We start from the raw sequence: 23,976 nt of genomic DNA on the forward strand, positions 1-23,976 counted from the left end.
CATCTATATAAATATGTACTGTACTGGGTGTATGCCCGAAGCCCTTTCAGGTACAGAACTGTGTATTGTACTTAAATGGTAGATAAAATCATACATGTTATTCTGTACTAGGCCTACATCATCAGGCCTGTATCAATATGGTGTACACATATATATATATCTGATTTAAATGATAGAAAGAGGAGAATGTTTCTATCATGCAGTGCAAACACAGCTTCTATATGGTCAATTAATATCAGGTTTCCCCTACCCTACCAATTCTGTATGCAACAGGGTTTACCTGTGATGGTCAGGGAAACTCCCATGGTGGTATTAGACCAGGTGAAGCCATTCTCCATCTCAAACGTGACTGTGTAGTGTGATATAATACCGTTTGGTTTGACTGGAGGCGACCAGGAGACCTCAAGTGAGGCAGAACTTAGCACATTGACACTAGGAGGCAGAACATCCTCTGGCTTCCCTTCCGCTGTTGCTACAGTAACCTGTCATCAGTGAAGATATAAAAAATTATGAGTATTTATGATTATTATGGTCAACTGAAATCAATGAACTAACTTTGAGGCTATAGAGTAGGTTATTTCAACCTGGTGTGTTACTGACTTAATTACCTTGTCACTGGCTACATTGTCACTTTCTTACCTTGTCACGTGCTGTAAACTTACAATGTCACTTTCTTACCTTGTCAGGTGCTGTAAACTGACAATGTAACTGTCTTACCTTGTCACTGAGTGTAAACCTACAATGTAACTTTCTTACCTTGTCACGTGCCGTAAACCTACATTGTAATTTTCTTACCTTGTCATTTGCTGTAAACCTACAATGCAATTGTCTTACCTTTTCACTGGCTGTAAACCTAGCGAAAATGTCTTATCTTATCACTGGCTGTAAAACTACGATGCAACTGTCTTACCTTATCACTTGCTGTAAACCTACATTGTAACACTCTTACTTTGTCACTTTCTTTAAACCTACAGCGTAACACTCTTACCACAATGTAACTGTCTTACCGTATCACTGGCTGTAAACCTACGATGCAACTGTCTTACCTTATCACTGGCTGTAAAACTACGATGCAACTGTCTTACCTTATCACTTGCTGTAAACCTACATTGTAATTTTCTTACCTTGTCATTTGCTGTAAACCTACAATGCAACTGTCTTACCTTGTCACTGAGTGTAAACCTACAATGTAACTGTCTTCCCTTGTAACTGGCTGTAAACCTACATGGTAACACTCTTACTTTGTCACTGGCTGTAAACCTAGTGGAAATGTCTTACCTTGTCACATGCTGTAAACCTACAATGCAACTGTCTTACCTTGTCACTGTCTACATTGCAACTTTCTTATCTTGTCACTGGCTGTAACCCTACAATCTTACTGTCTTACCTTGTCACTTGCTGTAAACATACACTGTAACTGTCTTACCTTGTAACTGGCTGTAAACCTACATTGTAACACTCTTACTTTGTCACTGGCTGTAAACCTAGTGTAAATGTCTTACCTTATCACTTGCTGTAAACCTACAATGCAATTGTCTTACCTTGTCACTGGCTGTAAACCTAGTGAAAATGTCTTATCTTATCACTGGCTGTAAACCTACAATGTAACTGTCTTACCTTGTCACTGGTTGTAATCCTACATTGTCACTTACCTACCTTGTCACTGACTGTAAACCTACAATGTAACTTTCTTACCTTGTCACGTGCTGTAAACCTACATTGTAATTTTCTTACCTTGTCATTTGCTGTAAACCTACAATGTAACTGTCTTACCTTGTCACTGGCTACATTGTAACCTTCTTACCTTGTCACTGGCTGTAAACCTACAATGCAACTGTCTTACCTTGTCACTGGCTACATTGTAACTTTCTTACCTTGTCACATGCTGTAAACCTACAATGTAACTGTCTTACCTTATCACTGGCTGTAAACCTACGATGCAACTGTCTTACCTTATCACTTGCTGTAAACCTACATTGTAACTTTCTTACCTTGTCACTCTCTGTAAACCTACATTGTAACTGTCTTACCTTGTCACTTGCTGTAAACCTACATTGTAACTGTCTTACCTTGTCACTTGCTGAAAACCTACAGTATGACTGTCTTACTTTTACACTTGCTGTAAACCTAGTGTAAATGTCTTACCTTGTCACATGCTGTAAACCTACAATGCAACTGTCTTACCTTGTCACTGGCTGTACAACCTGCAGTGTAAATGTCTTACCTTGTAACTGGCTGTAAACCTACATTGTAACACTCTTACTTTGTCACTGGCTGTAAACCTACAGTGTAACTGTCTTACCTTGTCACTGACTGTAAACCTACAATGTCACTGTCTTACTTTGTCACTGATTGTAAACCTAGTGTAAATGTCTAACCTGTTCACTGGCTGTATCCCTAGTGTAAATGTCTTACCTTATCACTTGCTGTAAACCTAGATTGCAATTGTCTTACCTTGTCACTGGCTGTAAACCTAGTGTAAATGTCTAACCTGTTCACTGGCTGTATACCTAGTGTAAATGTCTTACCTTATCACTTGCTGTAAACCTACATTGCAATTGTCTTACCTTGTCACTGGCTGTAAACCTAGTGAAAATGTCTTACCTTGTCACTGGCTACATTGTAACTGTCTTACCTTGTCACTGGCTGTAAACCTACAATGCAACTGTCTTACATTGTCACTTGCTGTAAACCTACATTGTAACTTTCTTACCTTGTCACTCTCTGTAAACCTTCATTGTAACTGTCTTACCTTGTCACTTGCTGTAAACCTACATTGTAACTGTCTTACCTTGTCACTTGCTGAAAACCTTCAGTATGACTGTCTTACTTTTACACTTGCTGTAAACCTAGTGTAAATGTCTTACCTTGTCACTGACTGTAAACCTACAATGTAACTGTCTTACCTTGTCACTGGCTGTACAACCTGCAGTACACTCTTACTTTGTCACTTGCTGTAAACCTACAGCGTAACACTCTTACCTTGTCATTTGTTGTAAATTTACAATGTAACTGTCTTACCTTGTCACTGGCTGTAAACCTATGGCCTAACTGTCTTACCTTGTCACTGGCTGTAAACCTACATCTTACCTTGTAACTGGCTGTAAACCTACAGTGTAACACTCTTACCTTGTCACTTGCTGTAAACCTACAGTGTAACTGTCTTACCTTGTCACTGGCTGTAAACCTTCGGCCTAACTGTCTTACCTTGTCACTGGCTGTAAACCTTCGGCCCAACTGTCTTACCTTGTCACTGGCTGTAAACCAACATCTTACCTTGTCACTGGCTGTACAACCTGCAGTGTTACAGGCTGTAAGGATGTAGGTGTAGGACCTGTAGGGTAGTACAGTTGTGTCGTCTGTATACTGTTGGGCCAGACCACGGTACAGCTCTATCCCGTCACGTGTTAGGATGTACCTCGTAATCACACCTGTAATGCACCATGAAAATGTAGTGTGAAACCAGTGTTAGGAAGCTCACCATTAGGATCCGGTTTGTGACATTTAGTAAATTTGTACTGGTACTACCACATATTATTCATTTGACAAATTATATTTATACTTGTATTTCAAACATATCACTTGAAAGGACATAGAAGGAAAACTGCACAAAAATATCATATTTTCTTACATTCTAAACATGTAAAACATTCTTCCTTTTATCTATACTAAATATTTCAATCTTAAACTTTGACATCTGATATCAAGAATGAACAGTAGAAAATTGCAAAATCACTGTTTTACACTGTATGTGTGTAAATGGGCAGTTTAAAAACATATATACACTCTTTATTACATTAAGGTGATCTGGACAAGGTTTTGGTTCTGCTGTCCAGTTTGAATTTAAAATTTTCTTCTTATTAAACAAGGAACAATATGAAGATTATTTTAAACCAATTACACTTGTACTGAAAAATATAAAAATATTTAATATGCAAGAATGTTCCTTTAATATCAATAGGCTAACTTTGGTTCTTTACTTTTGTAACAGGGTGTACTCATTGCACTTATAGTCACACATTGTCCATGTGTTGTCTGTCCCGTACTCGTGTCATAACCTGTGCGTGGAGTGTTGTGAGAGAGTGATCTGCATGAGTATTTACATACTCATGCCACCCTGTGCGTCGTATTCGTACACGCACGTCACCACCCTCATTCAATTCACACTATATCATGCTGCCGAGCAGGACGGACCTTGTCTATCCTTCCCAGGTCCGTGGTAAGTCTCATCATTATTTCATTCATAGTGTTTATTAATGTAATTATATAATAAAACCTGTGATATCATATATGTAGTCATGTCCATCGTATTCGTAAAGTGAAAGTAAACTGTATATATGTATATTGTAACTGTGAGTGAACTATACAGCGGTTTATTACACAATAAGTTATAGTTTACAAAATGTGAAATGGTGGCATGTTTGTAATACAGTAGTCATATGAGATAATCAGAAGGTTCATTAGTAGTGTTTCTAAACACTGTCTTAAATCAGCTACAGGGATATCCAATTGTGTTACCCATGTCTTCATGTTAACTGACCATTTGGTTTTTGTGGCAATTTCCAGATGAGGTCAATCACATAAAGCTGTGAGGGGTCAATGTTGACCTTAGGAGGGTTGACCTTGTCTGGAGGGGCCTGTAAGGTCATGACCTTAGTATAGCTACTGGTGGAGCCTCCAGCACTATTGACCGCCGCAAATGCATAGCCATAAGTGGAGTATGGGGTCAGCACATCATCTGAAAAAATGTCCTTTTTAATATTTTGTCAATGTTACATATCTGGAAGTATTAGTTATCAAATTTATATGTGTATCACACATGATCAAAATGTACCAGGCCTCTTCATTTTCAATTTCTTTTCCATGGAATTTAAGTCTGATCATATGCAACCATGCTTGAAAACGAGGAACCTTATACCACAAACCAAATTGACTATAGAAATAGACAAATAGCTTAGAATGAAGTTGATTCATTTTCAAAATATGAACAATTTACTGAGAAAGAATTTCATTCATCTTAATCAAAATCATATGCTAATTACTTTATGTATAATTGTTAGTTTCTCTAAATAAGATTTATATAAGCTGATGAACCTTTACAAAACTTATGAGTTTGGTAGAAACATTGTCAATAACTAGAGAACTAATATTCACAGTCTAAATGTGTGCAACCCAAATAGGATAATTGCTACCGACAATGCTTCAATTCGTTTCAAAATTTACAGTTAATTGTTACAGAAGATATTCAGCACATATTAATGAAAAGAACTGCTTGATGAAAATTTTGACTGCAAGATATCAAATGTCTCTTCAATTCACATGAAAGTGAAATTGCATTTAGGGTATTTAAAAAATAATCACATTAAGGGCCATACATTTTTTTAATATGGGTTTAAACAACAAGGCAGTTTTCTCATACACATGTTCAAGTAATAGTTACGATATTTGCACAGTTCTGAAGAAATCCATTCAACAAGGTAGGGATGGTAGACTGGACAATAAAGGGCAATAACTCTTAATATCAATGACAACAACACTGGTGGTCACACATTCATACCTATATATAATGTCAGTTTCTGATGTTTTGTTGGTATATTATCATACCTGTGTAAGTCATTTCCATGCCTGAATATATTCTCTCCTCTGTTGCTATACAGTCAGCTGTGGGGTCAGGGGTCGGGTTTGGAGACGGGTTGTTTCCATGATGGCCTCGGACTGACCCACAAATCTCAGAGCCTTTGTCAAAATTACAGATGTCACAGAAGGCAAAGTCCTGGACAGACAGTGGACAAATTGTTCCTTGTCCGCAACCTTCATAGAATAAGCAACAGCAATTCATAGAAAATTAAATTACTACGATTATCGTAAGGATATTGGTCATACATTTCATTAAGTTTATACACTAAATCAGACCATCAGAGCATATGACAACAGTCAGTATTAATAGACAGTTTCATTGTACCCGGGTAGATGTTCTAGATATGACGGAAGTCACAGTGATTGAAAACATATGGTATCTAGAATTTTTTTTTGTAGATATTTCATATCAAATATAAGGCTATGTACTCCAGGTGTTATACAAGGGTTAACCCACAGTATTAAGAAACATTTATTGAAACATTCAGCGGTAAAGATTTACGAAGAGAACCACATGCTGATTGGGCATTTAAAAGTGATAGATTGCTACCTGGCTCCTGATTGGATGAGTCAGCGCAGACATATGTCAGTGGGTTGTAGCCCACAAAGTTACAACAGTCTAAGTTGTTTGAAATTGTCTCCATTCCACAACACTTCTCATTGGCTGATAGCTTGGCATCTTCATCTTTGTACATGTGAACCTGACAGTGAAATATCAAAATGTAGTTAAGGCAGTATGGTGCACTTGAACACATTTCTGAATCCTACCATCATACACAGTTAAATGTTAACACTTTCAGTAATGGGACGATGAGGAGCCGAATTAAATTATTACATAAGCACAATTTGTGGCATTTGATTACTTTTCTCATACTCTCAAATATTTATTTGTTATTATTGAAATAGGATTCATTGTGTACGGTATATTTTTTTTTAAATATTTGACACCATGTAACTTTCTGACATCACAGAAGTGAACTGACAAATCTTAATGCGATGTCAACTTCGAATCATTTTTATGTGAAGGTAGCTGGATATATCTCATCTAATGTGTGTTAAAATGAAAATTCTTACAATACATGTGAGATGTTTATGTATAATGTATAAGAAACAGAAATTGAATGTTTCAAGTATTAAGTACAGCATACATGTCATCAAACAGAAGAGAGCTTTTAATCTACCTGGAATGTTAAAACTATACATTTGTTACTACCTGGTATTGTTCTGTATTCCTTACCTTAGAATGGCCAGTATCACTGGTACAGCACAGGGTCCGGTTCATTATGACGTAGCTCATCCCACAACACTCCATGCCAGGGCGAGCGGTGAAGGCGCTCCCCTCCTGTGCGTCGCCACAACAGGCCATGTGATTGGATATTACCTCTCCTCCACAACACTGCTGGTTGTAACCATCGTACAGCTTGTCTGTTGGGACATGAAAACATTCACTAGAAGTCGTCCATCAGTCTGTATATTTTAGAGTTCTTCCATCTTCTAGTTTCTAGAACTTTTATTTTAAGATTGAGGTGTGTCGGTTATATTCAAGATGAAATTATAAGTAAATTTGGATACGAAACACTACCTTTATGTATAGATGATATAATACCTACCCCCACAACAAACTTGGGCCCCCATGTAGGAGTAGGGTACAGACCCACAGCACTTATCCCCAATCCCGACTGTGATACGGTCCTCATACTTGTCCTCACAGCAAACCTCCCCTGTCTGGACCCTCACATACCTGCAAAATCAAAACTTTTAGTAATATTAGTTGTGTCTGTGCGTGGACTACACAAATAGTATCTTTTGCTTTTAAACAAAAGCCAAATGTCCAAACAAATGTGAGATTTCAAAATAAATTATTGGATATATACATTGTTTGGTGAAGGAACATGGGCATTTTAGTGTATCTAACATGAAGGTGATTATTTTAAACCTCACCATATGAATATTTTCTTAACAACTTTCATTTCATTGAAAATATGACATTCAAACTTGACAACCCAAATAATCTAACAAAGCAGATATGACTATTAGTCCTGATCCTTGTGTGTCTGTGCAATACCTCAGTATGTGTCAGTCCTATTCATCCTTGTTTGTCTGTCTAATTTACTTGTCCTGGCATGTCTGTCTATACTACTTGTCCTTGTGTCTTTCCTACTGTCAGTCCTATTGTCCTTATGTCTGTTTTACCTGTCCTTGTGTCTGTCCTATTGTCCTTCTGTCTGTTTAACCTGAACTTTATGTCTGACCTACCTGATCATTATGTCTGTCCTGCCTGTCCTTATGTCTGTTTTACCTGTCCTTGTGTCTGTCCTACCTGTCCTTATGTCTGTTTTACCTGATCTTTATGTAGGTCCTACCTGATCATTATGTCTGTCCTACCTGTCCTTATGTCTGTTTTACCTGTCCTTGTGTCTGTCCTACCTGTCCTTATGTCTGTTTTACCTGATCTTTATGTCTGTCCTACCTGGTCATTATGTCTGTCCTACCTGTCCTTATGTCTGTTTTACCTGTCCTTGTGTCTGTCCTACTGTCCATAATTTGTTTTACTTATCTTTATGTCTGTCCTACCTGTCTTTGCAGCACTTGTAATCATTGATCTTCCTGTGAAACTGTCCACCACAGCAGATGTCGTCGGGGCTCTGTTTGGCTGTGTAATCCCTTCCACAGCAGTCGAAGCCCAGCTGACTGTCATGTAGAACCCCGTCACAGCACACCTTGGGGCCAGAGTAACACACTCCCCCACACAGGTTCTCCAAGATGTCACACATTATGTAGGTACATTTGGTGATCTCAGGACTCACAGTAGCTGGGGGTCTACAACAGCAAACCAAATACCAAAATATCGATTTTGAATCTTGCCTGTAGTTCTGATACCTTCTTACGATTAATATTTGGTATGCTTCTCCATAAACTAAGAATCTTCCACGTGCAAAATTGTACTGATTTTCTTTTCCTGCTGTTATTTTATACTGTACATACTATGTCAAAATAGATAAAATTGAAACAATAACCAGTAGTCACTCTCACTATAGGAGTAAAAGAAAGTTTTCATAGAGATCCAAACATTTTTTTATCGTACAAATTTTTCATAAAGTAAACAGATGATTAAATATATGAAGCATGAATGAGATTTGGACACTTACATTTCTGAGCACTGCTTGATGGTGCTGCGGAAGAGGTCATATCGTAGAATGATTCCATTGGATCGTTCAGGAGATGTCCAGTCTACCTGGACAGATATGGAGCTGAGGGCCGTCACAGAAGGGGGGGTGAACTGTTGAGGAAGGGCCTCGGCAGTTGTGACCAGTAGAGACTCACTGGTAGTACAGTCAAACACAGTACACACCTCCACCTAAACGCCACCACATAGATATCACTGAATGTTAGTATTAAACCATTTCCCCTATTACTTGTAATAACAGATTTAAGCAACACTAAAACAGTAAAGTAAAACACTATAGTACAAACATGGACATAGCGAGTTCATGTTTAGGTTGTAGTCATATCGTAAGGAATTGTCTCTCTGTTATTCATTATAACATGTTTGCAATACAGCTAGTGCTTCGTAAATTATGTAAAAAAAGTGATTTTTCAAACAAGGTTAGCAAACACAACTAGTTTAGAGTAAAATTTGAATAATTCTAAAAGCAATCTACTGGAGCATGAATGTTGAAACAGTAAGACATTAAAAAACCTTTCATTACATGTCTGAACATAGTGACCTCCTCCCCTGTTAATTTTGACATCCACTTCTGTAAAAATTGGCACCCCACATCCTCCCCCCATTTCCCCTACATTGGGACTCCATCTCCCTGTACATCTTTGTTCCTTCCATTCATACTTTTTTATTACATTTGTATCCTTTTCCTCCTTCCTTTTTTCACATTTGTATCTTTTCTCTCCTATACTTTTTCTGTACATTTGTACCCTACTCCCCCCTTTCCTGTACTACTTCCCTTGTATTGTGGGTGGTCAAGTGGCACAGTGGATAACGAACTCGGGGTTCAATTCCCTAATTGTGAAAAGGTGAGGGGTCACCTGCCTGACCATGTGGATTTTCTCCAGCTTTGCTGGTTTCCTCCCACAGTAAGACTCCCCATGAGCTAAAATCCGGGCCAACAAGAGTGATTATTATAGGTAAGTTAAAAAAACTAGTTCATAAAATCAATAAATTTTATATATTTTTATTTTTAGTTTCGCTACACCCTTCTCCCTAATTTACCTTTATTTCTATACCATTCTCCCTATTTTTCGTATATTTCTTCACCCTTCTCCCTATTTTCCCTATATTTCTACCCCCTTCTCCCTATTTTTCCTATATTTCTACATCCTTCACCCTATTTTTCCTTTATTTCTACACCCTTCTCCCTATTTTTCCTATATTTCTACATCCTTCACCCTATTTTTCCTTTATTTCTACACCCTTCTCCCTATTTTTCCTCTATTTCTACACCCTTCTCCCTATTTTTCCTATATTTCTACCCCCTTCTCCCTATTTTTCCTATATTTCTACATCCTTCACCCTATTTTTCCTTTATTTCTACACCCTTCTCCCTATTTTTCCTATATTTCTACCCCCTTCTCCCTATTTTTCCTATATTTCTACATCCTTCTCCCTATTTTTCCTATATTTCTACACCCTTCTCCCTATTTTCCCTATATTTCTACACCCTGCTCCCTATTTTTCCTATATTTCTACATCCTTCTCCCTATTTTTCCTTTATTTCTACACCCTTCTCCCTATTTTTCCTATATTTTTACACCCTTCTCACTATTTTCCCTACACATCTACATACCTTGACAGTGTAGATAGTATAGGGTAGAAGTTGAGTGATGACCTTTGACCCCGCAGTCACCATGCCTGTTGGTATTTTGTTGTTGTTGATGATGATGTTGAAGCCGGTGATCTCCCCATTGGCCTTGACAGGGTTGGTCCAGGCCACTCTCAGAGCTGTGTCATTGACAACAGTCAGGCTGGGTTTGGCTAAACCCTCAGGAGCTAAAAGTACATTATACACAATATTAAAAACTGCTCCACTGATTATGCTGGGCACATACAAATGAAATTACATGTCAGTGAAGTATTCCAAATTTTTGAAGGAAAATTATAAGAATCATGCAGGCTGAGACTTAAGTTTCTCAAATCATGGAGGGGCATATCTATAGTTTTCCTGGTGTGGGATTACCATGTTTCACCCTAGGGTGAGAAACCTGTAACCATACACACATTGCTATAACTTACCTCCGTCCAAGGTCTGTGCCACCACAGGTAGACTGGTGATCTGAGCATCACCATGGATAGTAATGGTGAGAGTGATGGAGTACTCAGTGTTGGGTGTAAGGTTCTGGAGCAGAATCCCGTGAGTGTCAGGGGTGTAGTCTTGTTTGATGGTCCTCATCTTGCCCACAGCCACCAATGTAAACACTGTAACAGATCCCTGTAGGTCTACCACACCTGTGGAAGGTACGGTGAAACATTAAAGCTGATCTTGTCACTATTCACAAACTCCTCCCTAAACCTTTTTATAACTATCTGGCATTTATTGTGATATAGATAAAGTTATAGGGTTATATAATGATAATGACTGTTTAGGTAGATGAAGACAGCCCATGCCTTTACAATGCTTTAAGAGACTTGTCCTTGTTTAGGTTGCCGTACGACAAGCATTAAGTAAAAAACATTAACTCTCTCTCTTCCACATATCAGTTTAGGGTTCCCCATCACAAATCGTCTCTCTATACCACATCTCAGTTTAGGATTCCCCATCATATATCGTCTCTCTCTACGATATATCAGTTTAGGGTTCCCCATCATATATTGTCTCTCTCTACCACATATCAGTTTAGGGTTCCCCATCACATATCGTCTCTCTCTACCACATCTCAGTTTAGGGTTCCCCATCATATATCGTCTCTCTATACCACATATCAGTTTAGGGTTCCCCGTCATATATCGTCTCTCTCTACGATATATCAGTTTAGGGTTCCCCATCATGTATCCTCTCTCTCTACCACATATTAGTTTAGGGTTCCCCATCATATATCGTCTCTCTCTACCACATATCAGTTTAGGGTTCCCCATCATATATCGTCTCTCTCTACCACATATCAGTTTAGGGTTCCCCATCATATATCGTCTCTCTCTACCACATATCAGTTTAGGGTTCCCCATCATATATCGTCTCTCTCTACCACATATCAGTTTAGGGTTCCCCATCATATATCGTCTCTCTCTACCACATATCAGTTTAGGGTTCCCCATCATATATCGTCTCTCTCTACCACATATCAGTTTAGGGTTCCCCATCATATATCGTCTCTCTCTACCACATATCAGTTTAGGGTTCCCCATCATATATCGTCTCTCTCTACCACATATCAGTTTAGGGTTCCCCATCATATATCGTCTCTCTCTACCACATATCAGTTTAGGGTTCCCCATCATATATCGTCTCTCTCTACCACATATCAGTTTAGGGTTCCCCATCATATATCGTCTCTCTCTACCACATATCAGTTTAGGGTTCCCCATCATATATCGTCTCTCTCTACCACATATCAGTTTAGGGTTCCCCATCATATATCGTCTCTCTCTACCACATATCAGTTTAGGGTTCCCCATCATATATCGTCTCTCTCTACCACATATCAGTTTAGGGTTCCCCATCATATATCGTCTCTCTCTACCACATATCAGTTTAGGGTTCCCCATCATATATCGTCTCTCTCTACCACATATCAGTTTAGGGTTCCCCATCATATATCGTCTCTCTCTACCACATATCAGTTTAGGGTTCCCCATCATATATCGTCTCTCTCTACCACATATCAGTTTAGGGTTCCCCATCATATATCGTCTCTCTCTACCACATATCAGTTTAGGGTTCCCCATCATATATCGTCTCTCTCTACCACATATCAGTTTAGGGTTCCCCATCATATATCGTCTCTCTCTACCACATATCAGTTTAGGGTTCCCCATCATATATCGTCTCTCTCTACCACATATCAGTTTAGGGTTCCCCATCATATATCGTCTCTCTCTACCACATATCAGTTTAGGGTTCCCCATCATATATCGTCTCTCTCTACCACATATCAGTTTAGGGTTCCCCATCATATATCGTCTCTCTCTACCACATATCAGTTTAGGGTTCCCCATCATATATCGTCTCTCTCTACCACATATCAGTTTAGGGTTCCCCATCATATATCGTCTCTCTCTACCACATATCAGTTTAGGGTTCCCCATCATATATCGTCTCTCTCTACCACATATCAGTTTAGGGTTCCCCATCATATATCGTCTCTCTCTACCACATATCAGTTTAGGGTTCCCCATCATATATCGTCTCTCTCTACCACATATCAGTTTAGGGTTCCCCATCATATATCGTCTCTCTCTACCACATATCAGTTTAGGGTTCCCCATCATATATCGTCTCTCTCTACCACATATCAGTTTAGGGTTCCCCATCATATATCGTCTCTCTCTACCACATATCAGTTTAGGGTTCCCCATCATATATCGTCTCTCTCTACCACATATCAGTTTAGGGTTCCCCATCATATATCGTCTCTCTCTACCACATATCAGTTTAGGGTTCCCCATCATATATCGTCTCTCTCTACCACATATCAGTTTAGGGTTCCCCATCATATATCGTCTCTCTCTACCACATATCAGTTTAGGGTTCCCCATCATATATCGTCTCTCTCTACCACATATCAGTTTAGGGTTCCCCATCATATATCGTCTCTCTCTACCACATATCAGTTTAGGGTTCCCCATCATATATCGTCTCTCTCTACCACATATCAGTTTAGGGTTCCCCATCATATATCGTCTCTCTCTACCACATATCAGTTTAGGGTTCCCCATCATATATCGTCTCTCTCTACCACATATCAGTTTAGGGTTCCCCATCATATATCGTCTCTCTCTACCACATATCAGTTTAGGGTTCCCCATCATATATCGTCTCTCTCTACCACATATCAGTTTAGGGTTCCCCATCATATATCGTCTCTCTCTACCACATATCAGTTTAGGGTTCCCCATCATATATCGTCTCTCTCTACCACATATCAGTTTAGGGTTCCCCATCATATATCGTCTCTCTCTACCACATATCAGTTTAGGGTTCCCCATCATATATCGTCTCTCTCTACCACATATCAGTTTAGGGTTCCCCATCATATATCGTCTCTCTCTACCACATATCAGTTTAGGGTTCCCCATCATATATCGTCTCTCTCTACCACATATCAGTTTAGGGTTCCCCATCATATATCGTCTCTCTCTACCACATATCAGTTTAGGGTTCCCCATCATATATCGTCTCTCTCTACCACATATCAGTTTAGGGTTCCCCATCATATATCGTCTCTCTCTACCACATATCAGTTTAGGGTTCCCCATCATATATCGTCTCTCTCTACCACATATCAGTTTAGGGTTCCCCATCATATATCGTCTCTCTCTACCACATATCAGTTTAGGGTTCCCCATCATATATCGTCTCTCTCTACCACATATCAGTTTAGGGTTCCCCATCATATATCGTCTCTCTCTACCACATATCAGTTTAGGGTTCCCCGTCATATATCGTCTCTCTCTACCACATCTCAGTTTAGGGTTCCCCATCATATATCGTCTCTCTATACCACATATCAGTTTAGGGTTCCCCATCATATATCATTTTGAGGGGGAGGTAACTCCTCAGAGATAATTGTATCGACCATTTTTGTGGAAGATTTATAGTTTTAATTTATTTCCTACCATTTTTATTTTCATATTCTCTCCTGGATTAATTATAATTATTTCAGTATAATTAAATGTTCAAAATTCCAATTAAGTACAGAGATGACTGTCCAATCGCACTTTATCGAGTATACCAGTGTACAACTGGTAGTGAAAGGAGTAAATCCAAAATCTGATCCAGTAAACAATAAGACAGTACTCTTTAGTCTTTGTTGGTGATAGGATATTCAATAAGGCTACCAAGATGGAAGTTGGAATTCTCTCTGTTAAACTGATCTTTTAACACAAAATTAAGACCTCCTAAACTCATAAAATATAAATCACAAGACAAAAGATTCAGTCCTATGGAACAGGATTTCAAACTGTTTGAATCAACGGTTGTAGTTTGTTCTGGGCCTTTCTCGCTCCTGTTACCCTACAATACATAATTATATACAATTTCCTTTCCACTTCTATAACAAGAATCACCAGTTTGATTCTGGTTAATGGTAGATGTGGACTTAAGATTATTCACCAGTAATTTATACATACTTGGGGTCACCCAGTCCACCTGGAGAGTCACATGATCCAGTGGAACCACAGTCACGTTTGCCTCTTTCCTTGGGAATCCACCATAAGTAGTTACCTCCCTTGAAGCATCGCTGGTCAGCTGACCAACATCGTTGTAGACAGTTACTCTATATTTGAACGTGGTAAACAATGGAAGACCCCGGTCCTCATAGTACGTCACTGTCCCGATAAATACACTGCTCCACACGTTCAAACCCACAGGATTAGCTGAAACAATGATCTCATGGATGAAATCGGTAACTATAAATTATTTAATTGGCAATTTTTATCGCTGCTCATGTAATGGTTATTTCATAATTATCCTACATATAAATAATGCATCTTTTCATGAACACTGAGGTCTTTATAAAACATCAAATACCTTAGGCACTATAATGAAAATCAAAACACCCTGCAGATATTTTATTAACACTTACTTAGGAGGGGCTGCAGAATCTTCATGCGTGACAGTTCAAATCTGATGTTAGGACCATTTGCTAGTCCAGGGCCCTGCCATGCTATGGCTATCATATTCTGTGACACAGGGTGGGGAATGGGTGGGGCCTGACCCTCAGGGATGGTGGGATCAGTCCTCACGCTGACTGCAGGGCTCTCAGTACAACCACCATCTGTAAAACATGTATTGAGTGTCTATTGATCATCAGGGGTATGTCAAAGGAGTGGAAAAGGGACAGGTAAGCCTCGGCAGGATTATTCAAACTCTTGAATATGTTTAGACGTCACAAACCATCAGGATTACTGAGATACATCAAAATGAGGTAGGAAAATTCCTGCATTGAAGGTTGAAATTATACGATAGTCATTTCCCATAACAATTACTTTAATACCAAAATGCCAAAATACAGTTCAAGTTCATTAGTCTGTTTAAAGTTACCGTAAATTATGTATATAAACCATAAAAGGTTATTAATTTGCTGTAGACAACATTTGTACTAAAGTTTATGGTTCATGAGATGTCCATTGCAAGGGACCACAGGTAATTATGACTTCCTCATAAGCAAGACTTTGCAATGAGTGTGTTCTTAACACTCATACTGTTATCAAAATTCAAAAAGAGTTTTAAACTCTTTCACCCCTAGGTAACTTTAGTAGACTCTACCCATACATTTATCTGGATGAGTCCATTATGGTCTACAGTGGTGAAAGGGTTAAGGTTCATCATAAAAGTTTCATTGTCTGGAAAGATTCTAATAATCATGCAACATCTTACCAGTGCATGCAGTAACAGTTACAGAGAATGTACTGAAGGGAAGAAGGTCAGTCATGTTGAGTGACATCACACTGGTGTTTCTGATCTCCTGTCGCGGCTCTGGCAAGCGCACCACATACATCTCCAGGAGGCCATTCGGCTTCAGCGGGGCTTGCCATGTGATACGCATAGCACGAGGCCCCAGAATCTGGACATTGGGGGGTAACATGCCAGTTGGTCCTTAAGTCAGAAATGTAAGGAAAAAATCAATGAATCAGATATGAATGTTTCAGTAAATGATGCATCAATAATCATAGATCATCTTTTTCAAAAAAAGTTAATCAATTTAAAATTGCTACGTAAAGAAAGACACCAATAAATATTTTTATTTCGAAACTTTCTAAATAAATAGTATCAATATTTTAAAGAAAAGATTGCTGGACGTAAGAAGTAAATTATAGACTTATATAATGACATGAATGGTACATGTGGATCTTTGGTGACAAGGTCACTCAGGTGAAGGTCGTACATACTTGAGGACATGGTCACGATAGTTGCCCAGTCACTGGCGGTGGACCCAGCTCCGTTAACAGCCTTGACACGGTAGAAATATGTGGTGAATGGGGACAGCTCTGCCGCATCATCGATATACACCATGGTAGATGTGGGCAAAACTGTCCGGATGGAGTAGATATTCTCCGACCCATTGGCCAGCCGCTCCAATTCATAGGCACTCACAAGGCCATTGGGATACAGAGGGGCGGTCCATTTAATCTCAACAGAAGTTGGTGTCAAAGATATTGCTGTGGGTGGTTCAAAACCAGCCGGTACTGAAAGGATGTAAAGTGTCAGAAGTTAATATATAATCTTCTTGTCATGAAATTCACAAGGATCACAAATGTAAGAGAAAAAAGCCATATTGTCTGGAAAACATTGTCGACACAAGTATTATGAGGCACACTGTCTAGTCATAATATATACATGTGAAGTTCAAAATTTATGACTAGGACAAGAATAAATTGATTTGACCTTTAACCCCTTACAGTGTTTCATATCTTTATGGTTTATAGCTATGAATGGTACATAACATCTTACCATCCTCCAATGTCCGTACAGTACTGGAGTCATTTGTACGGGAACAGCCACCCTCAGTACACGCCTCCAGCGCAAAGTTGTACAAGATAAAGGGGTCAAGGTCAATGGCACGGTAACTAGTGTCATTGCCTAGCACCTGTGTAGAAAAGAAATCTTTAAATTTCCTAGTAGTATGTGAATGACAATGTGCACAGAAAGTTTTGTGATCATGTACAAATGCTACATATCTAACCATATATCAGTTTCATGTTTGGTACACATGTACTTAACTATTGAGATCCTGAATGCACTGTTTTGGTACACATGTACTTAATTACTGAGATCCTGACCACGCTGTTTTGGTACACATGTACTTACCAAGGTCCTAAACACATTGTTTTGGTACACATGTATTTAATTACTGAGATCCTGAACACACTGTTTTGGTACACATGTACTTTCCAAGATCCTGAACACACTGTTTCTGTACACATGTTCTTATCGAGATCCTGAACACACTGTTTTGGTACACATGTACTTACCAAGATCCTGAACACACTGTTTTTGTACACATGTACTTACCAAGATCCTGAACACTCTGTTTTGGTACACATGTACTTACCAAGATCCTGAACACATTGTTTTGGTAAACCTTGTACTCTTTGATGACTCCATTAGCCTCCAGTGGATGCTGCCAGGTGAGGTCAATGTAGCGAGCTCCTACAGCCGCGATCAATGGGGGGTCAAAGCTACCAGGCTCTGTTATAAACAAAAAGCCATTTAATCATTTAATTTATAATCAGCATAAGCTACGAGTCAAACATCAACAGTTTGTTAAAGTCTTCAACATTCTTGACCTCTGTAACTTTCAGTAATGTTGAATGTATGAACCGAATTGTAAGATACTTACTGTCTTGTAGTGTGCGGTAAGAGATCCAGTTGGACAGCGGGTCAGTAATGTTGAATGTAAGGTACTTACTGTCTTGTAGTGAGCGGTAAGAGATACAGTTGGACAGCGTGTCAGGAATGTTGAAGGTAAGATACTTACTGTCTTGTATTGTGCGGTAAGAGATCCCGTTGGACAGCGTGTCAGTGATGTTGAATGTAAGATACTTACTGTGTTGTAGTGTGCGGTAAGAGATCCAGTTGGACAGCGCGTCAGTAATGTTGAATGTAAGGTACTTACTGTCTTGTAGTGTGCGGTAAGAGATCCAGTTGGACAGCGTGTAGCCGTAACTGTTGAACGCCTTCATGCGAAACTCATACACAGTGTAAGGTACAAGGTCCCTCGTGGTGTGGATGAAGGAAGTGGTAGGACCAAATATACTGAAACATCATACCAATTCTATCACCAAGTGTTTTACATTTTCTTCCTTATTGTTGAAAATTCACTTTCTAATGTTACTAATTTCATACTTATATCCATTTTATTTTGGTTTGATGGAATATATTTTCAGTTTCTAGATAAATACCGACTTGTGCAATGATGGTTGAATTTAAAGTATAATATTTTTTTCAATTTGTTTCTTGAGGTTTGTAAACAGCCCAAAGGCTATGTGTGTCTCTCCTCACAAGATCTACTATTTTAGAAATAGTCCTCATACATTTATTACAAGGGTGAGAACAAGTTAAAACAATCATTAACAAAGGCCACTTTGACCAGTATTAATTATTATTCCTTACATTTTTGAATCAAATGTTATATTATAATTTCACCATAATCAAATACACCTTGATTATCAGGTTTATTTGTTATCCTACCTGAAAGTTTAACTGAGTGTACTTTTGTGTCTAGTTCCCTGCCTATAAGATAACGTGACCCATTGATCCAATTACTTCAAATAGACTGCTCTTTTGAGCATACGAAAAATTGTCCCATAATGCATTGATTTCATTTTACCAACAAGCCACACACAGATGATGTCATAATTTCTGGATATTGCAGCCATTACTTTTCCTGCTGGCAGTTAAACATGGGAATATGTCAGAATACCAATGATATGCACATACATGCATGTTTACTCATTCCACAAAGTAATTCATCCAAGACAAGTCTTGCTTACCATTTGTGATTATTGTGAAGGCTTTCAGAAGAGTATTACATATGCATGGTTTGTTGGAAAACAATACATACATGTGCATTGTTATCGTCCTATAACATTTGGCTAATAACTAATAAGATTCCTCAGTTTGGAAATCGGTCATCTCAAAGTTTTACTTTATGTACTTTAACAATGTACATATTAAAGGTGCTGCAACGTTTCAAGACTGACTGGTCAAGCTATGACTGAGTGAGCGGTTTTGTATTGTTTAACTGTACGATGTACGATGTGACAACATGATGTGTATACACTCTATATCAACAGGCGAAACATCCCGTAAATGAGTGACGCATAAAGTTTACAAGTCACCATCACTTATATCACAATAATTGGGGACCTCTTGTGTCTTTGGTATCCAACACACTGACCAAAAACACATTTGGCATTATCATTGCTGTACACCATGCGTACAAGCATGGGACTTCAGTGTTCATTGAAACAATTACTGTTCTTGTTACTACAAATAAAGGTTTGTCTGATCTTGCTCTCAAGTGTAGCACATTATAGCTCTTCACTTCTCTGTGACAATTATCTTTAATCATATCAGAAAATGTAGTTTCCATCAAGGAGAATAAAAAAACCCCATTTGAATACTTACTCTTCCACCATGGTATCGTTGTTCAGATTGCGGAACTGTAAGACAAACTGAGGTGATTCCTGGGCATTTTCACGTCCGACTGGCTCCCACATAGCTGTGATACTGGAGGGGGACTCAGACAACAGGTTGGGTGGCTTTACTCCATCAGGGGCTGTAGTATAAAACACACAGGTAATATGCTGGGGTAGATCAGTGTAATACCTATACAATATGTACCCATTGGGTAGTGTTTATATGTAATACTTACAGCCCTGGGGTAGGTTTGTGTCATACTTACAGCCCTGGGGTAGGTATATGTGTCATACTTACAGCCCTGAGGTAGGTCTGTGTCATACTTACAGCCCTTGGGTAGGTCTGTGTTGTACTTATAAATTACAGCCCTGGGGTAGTCTGTGTCATACTTACAGTCCTAGGGTAGGTCTGTGTCATACTTAAAGTCCTGAGGTAGGTCTGTGTCATACTTACAGCCCTGGTGTAGACTGTGTCATACTTACAGCCCTGAGGTAGGTCTATGTCAGACATACTTGTAGCCCTGGGGTAGGTCTGTGTCAGACATACTTGCAGCCCTGGGGTAGGTCTGTGTCATACTTACAGCCCTGAGGTAGTCTAAGTAATGCTTACAGCCCTGGGTTAGGTCTTTGTCATACTTATAGCCCTGAGGTAGGTCTGTGTCATACTTACAACCCTGAGGTAGGTTTGTGTCATACTTACAACCCTGAGGTAGGTTTGTGTCATACTTACAGCCCTGGGGTAGGTTTGTGTCATACTTGCAGCCCTGGGGTAGGTCTGTGTCAGACATACTTGCAGCCCTGGGGTAGGGCTGTGTCATACTTACAGCCCTGAGGTAGGTCTGTGTCATACTTACAGCCCTGAGGTAGTCTAAGTAATGCTTACAGCCCTGGGTTAGGTTTTTGTCATACTTATAGCCATGAGGTAGGTCTGTGTCATACTTACAGCCCTGAGGTAGGTTTGTGTCATACTTACAGCCCTGGGGTAGGTCTGTGTCATACTTACAGCCCTGAGGTAGGTCTGTGTCATACTTTCAGTCCTGGGGTAGGTTTGTGTCATACTTTCAGTCCTGGGGTAGGTCTGTGTCATATTTACAGCCCTGAGGTAGGTCTGTGTCATACTTACAGCCCTGGGGTAGGTCTGTGTCATACTAACAGTCCTGGGGTAGGTCTGTGTCATACTTACAGCCCTGAGGTAGGTCTGTGTCATACATACTTACAGCCCTGGCGTAGGTCTGTGTCATACTTACAGCCCTTGGGTAGTCTAAGTAATACTTACAGCCTTGAGGTAAGTCAGCACGACGTATGTTGGAGAGGATATATCCCCCAGTGTTGGAGGCGTTGACTTGGATGTCGTAAGATGACATGGGAATGAGGCCGGTGATGGAGATTGACTGGGAATGATTGGTTCCGTAAAATAGACTCCTGGCATCCTGTATTACAGCATAGTCCCAGTTTTCTGTAATCAGCACACAGTACAAATGTAATCAGCACACAGCACAAAGTTTTTATTTACAGTCAGATGTAAATACCGGGTACCTTATTAATGTAATGAATTTCCAGTGCCTGGCTTCAGTTCTTGTGCCTAGAAAAAGAGTTATGTTGCAGTGATCTCATTTCATGTTTTGCTTCTCAATAGCTTTTATTTGATTATGGTTTCATATGTAGAATGTAGTTCACAATTTGAGGAATGCATTTAAGAGTGAAGATATAGCTCAAATACAGCCCCCCCCAAAATATAGCAACTATGCAGGTTAAATATTACAGCTACATTTTATGAATATAACTGCTATACAAAAATATACCCACATTACCGTACAGAAACAAATATATGTACAACATACGTAATGATATACAGATCAACAACCTCAACAAATGTATCCTCTGCTTAAATGGTAAATAAGCACACTATAAACAGGGGAAGGTTACCTGGATCAGCATAGAATGACCCGTCAAAGTTGACACTGTAATAGACGATTCCATTCTGCTCACTTGGAGGGTTCCAGCTGACCTTCACAGTACGTGGACCTTCCACCTCCATTGTCATGACGATGAAGCCCTGTGGAGCTGCCTCGAGTGTGCGTCCGTCCACCATGAGGCTGGAGCCACATCCTTGGATAGTACAGGCCCGGACCCTGAATGTGTGGAGACTATACGGCAGGAGACCTGTGACCTGGTAGGTCATTGTCATCCCTTGGTACACTAGGACCTCATTGTGGTACAGCTCATACCGCACTATGTGACCTAGAAAACAACCAATCACAATGGCCTAATGTTTCAACTGTTTTATAATGCTCAAGGCCTTTTCAACAGTATTTTGGGAATTGCCACCTTATTTAATCTTGGAAAAATACATGACATATTCAAGCATCTCAAATCATTTTTCTCCATTTTTTCCATTTTTTCTCTATCTTTGAGATGTAGGGTTTTATTGAGAACGTCTTCTTATAAAGCATCTATAAAAAATCTGTTTACCCACGCAAGCTGAGTCCCAATTATTGTCACTCTAGGCTTTACAGTAATTTAGATGAAGTTGTTTGAAAAAATCGTTGCTGACAAACAACAGATACCATGCTAAAGTATAAGCTAATGCATGACAGCTATAGACAGTCCACCTAACAGCTGACAGTCTGAAAATAGTACTTTCTGATTCAGGGTAATTGTGAAATAAAAGTTTGTTTATTAAAACTCAACAGATAGACCTTATCTGTATTTTCCTTACTGCTTACTTAATGAAGGGTTACAAGTTATAAAATGTATTGTTATTCAACATACTGTTGTACAATAGCTACATTAATTATCAGTAATTTCATGTTTATTAACACAACATAGGCATTGCTTTGACATAAATATAAATAATTGAATGTATCTATCCAATACTACATTCCTACCATTCGGAAGTGAAGGAACATCCCATGTGACTATGATTTCTGTTGGGGAGGGCGAGGTTATGACTGGGTCAGGCACTCCCTCAGGGGCACTCTCCTCTGTCAGCACTTCACTCACTGTACTCAGGGTGCACCCTCCCATAGTACAAGCCTGTCAGTATAAAATGTAAAAGGAAATATATAAAGTATATCATTTAAGACAGGTTTTCTGCAAAATACAGTAACCAAAAGATTAAAAAGTAAAACAAAAGTTAGACCAAAAATGTTATTTTTACTTCACATTTACAATATGATTCTCTTGTGAGAGTACTTACAGAGAGGGTAATGAAGTAGGTGGTACCAGCAGTCAGATCGGGGACAATATAGTTGGTGAAGAAGTCTGAGGTGTTGTAGACAACTTCACCGATAAAGTTGGCCTCTGTGGACAGGTACAATAGGTAACGCTGTAACACACCATTCATCTGTTCCGGCTTCTCCCAGCGTACGTCCACACGAGTTGTACCTGTATAAATGATACGAGGGAAGTCTGCACTGGGTTCACCATTACATACGGCTTACTAACACACTTCTATACAAAAGTGAAAAATGAAAAGTGTCATAGTGAAGAGGAATGGGGTAGCTGGTAATATAAGGGAGGGAGGGAGGGAGGGAGGGAGGTAACTAAGGTGATAATAAGGAAGGAGAGGGTGGCTGGAGGGTACAGAGGAGGGAGGGGAGAGATTGGTGATATAAAAGTGACTTACCTAAAGCCACATGGACAGGAGTCTTTACAAACTGAGAGGGGATCAAGTATCTGGGTGATATTAGGAAGGAAGGGGAAGCTGGTTGATAATTAAGAGGGAGGGGGTAGCTTAGTGATACTGTGGATGGAGGGAGGGAGGGGTTATGGATGATACTGAAATAATTTAACTCACCTAAAGCCACTAGGACAGGAGGCTTTACAAACTGAGGGGGGAGCTGGGCTGTACTGAGGAGAGTGGCAGGTCCATCTGTACACCCTACCTGTGTACAGGCTCGGACATAGAACTGGTAGGAAGTGTACACCTGTAATACAACACAATCATAATTGATGGCCATTCTACAGTGTCACATACAAATATCTTCACAGACCATACCTGATTTTGTTTTTCCTACACACAC

At 39.3% G+C, this 23,976-nt stretch overlaps 1 protein-coding gene across 1 annotated transcript in view; it reads right to left on the reverse strand.

The window, feature by feature from the left end:
- LOC110446475 (usherin-like) overlaps positions 1-23,976 on the reverse strand; it is a 70,216-nt gene that overhangs the window by 12,527 nt on the left and 33,713 nt on the right. The window contains exons 29-52 of the mRNA XM_021491648.1: positions 23,751-23,880; positions 23,151-23,338; positions 22,840-22,987; positions 21,878-22,192; positions 21,228-21,407; positions 19,941-20,091; positions 18,427-18,566; positions 17,863-17,999; positions 17,262-17,397; positions 16,700-16,996; positions 16,188-16,406; positions 15,394-15,585; positions 14,939-15,184; positions 10,886-11,098; positions 10,440-10,642; positions 8,787-8,995; positions 8,212-8,457; positions 7,248-7,378; positions 6,875-7,062; positions 6,188-6,338; positions 5,605-5,811; positions 4,541-4,738; positions 3,277-3,431; positions 281-482 (exon numbers count right to left, since the gene is read on the reverse strand). Coding sequence (XP_021347323.1) covers positions 281-482; positions 3,277-3,431; positions 4,541-4,738; positions 5,605-5,811; positions 6,188-6,338; positions 6,875-7,062; positions 7,248-7,378; positions 8,212-8,457; positions 8,787-8,995; positions 10,440-10,642; positions 10,886-11,098; positions 14,939-15,184; positions 15,394-15,585; positions 16,188-16,406; positions 16,700-16,996; positions 17,262-17,397; positions 17,863-17,999; positions 18,427-18,566; positions 19,941-20,091; positions 21,228-21,407; positions 21,878-22,192; positions 22,840-22,987; positions 23,151-23,338; positions 23,751-23,880 — 4,582 coding nt within the window. The remainder of the gene's footprint in view (positions 1-280; positions 483-3,276; positions 3,432-4,540; positions 4,739-5,604; positions 5,812-6,187; positions 6,339-6,874; positions 7,063-7,247; positions 7,379-8,211; positions 8,458-8,786; positions 8,996-10,439; positions 10,643-10,885; positions 11,099-14,938; positions 15,185-15,393; positions 15,586-16,187; positions 16,407-16,699; positions 16,997-17,261; positions 17,398-17,862; positions 18,000-18,426; positions 18,567-19,940; positions 20,092-21,227; positions 21,408-21,877; positions 22,193-22,839; positions 22,988-23,150; positions 23,339-23,750; positions 23,881-23,976) is intronic.

Source organism: Mizuhopecten yessoensis, unplaced genomic scaffold, assembly GCF_002113885.1.
Source record: "Mizuhopecten yessoensis strain PY_sf001 unplaced genomic scaffold, ASM211388v2 scaffold2699, whole genome shotgun sequence".
NCBI classification, from domain to species: Eukaryota; Metazoa; Mollusca; class Bivalvia; order Pectinida; family Pectinidae; genus Mizuhopecten; species Mizuhopecten yessoensis.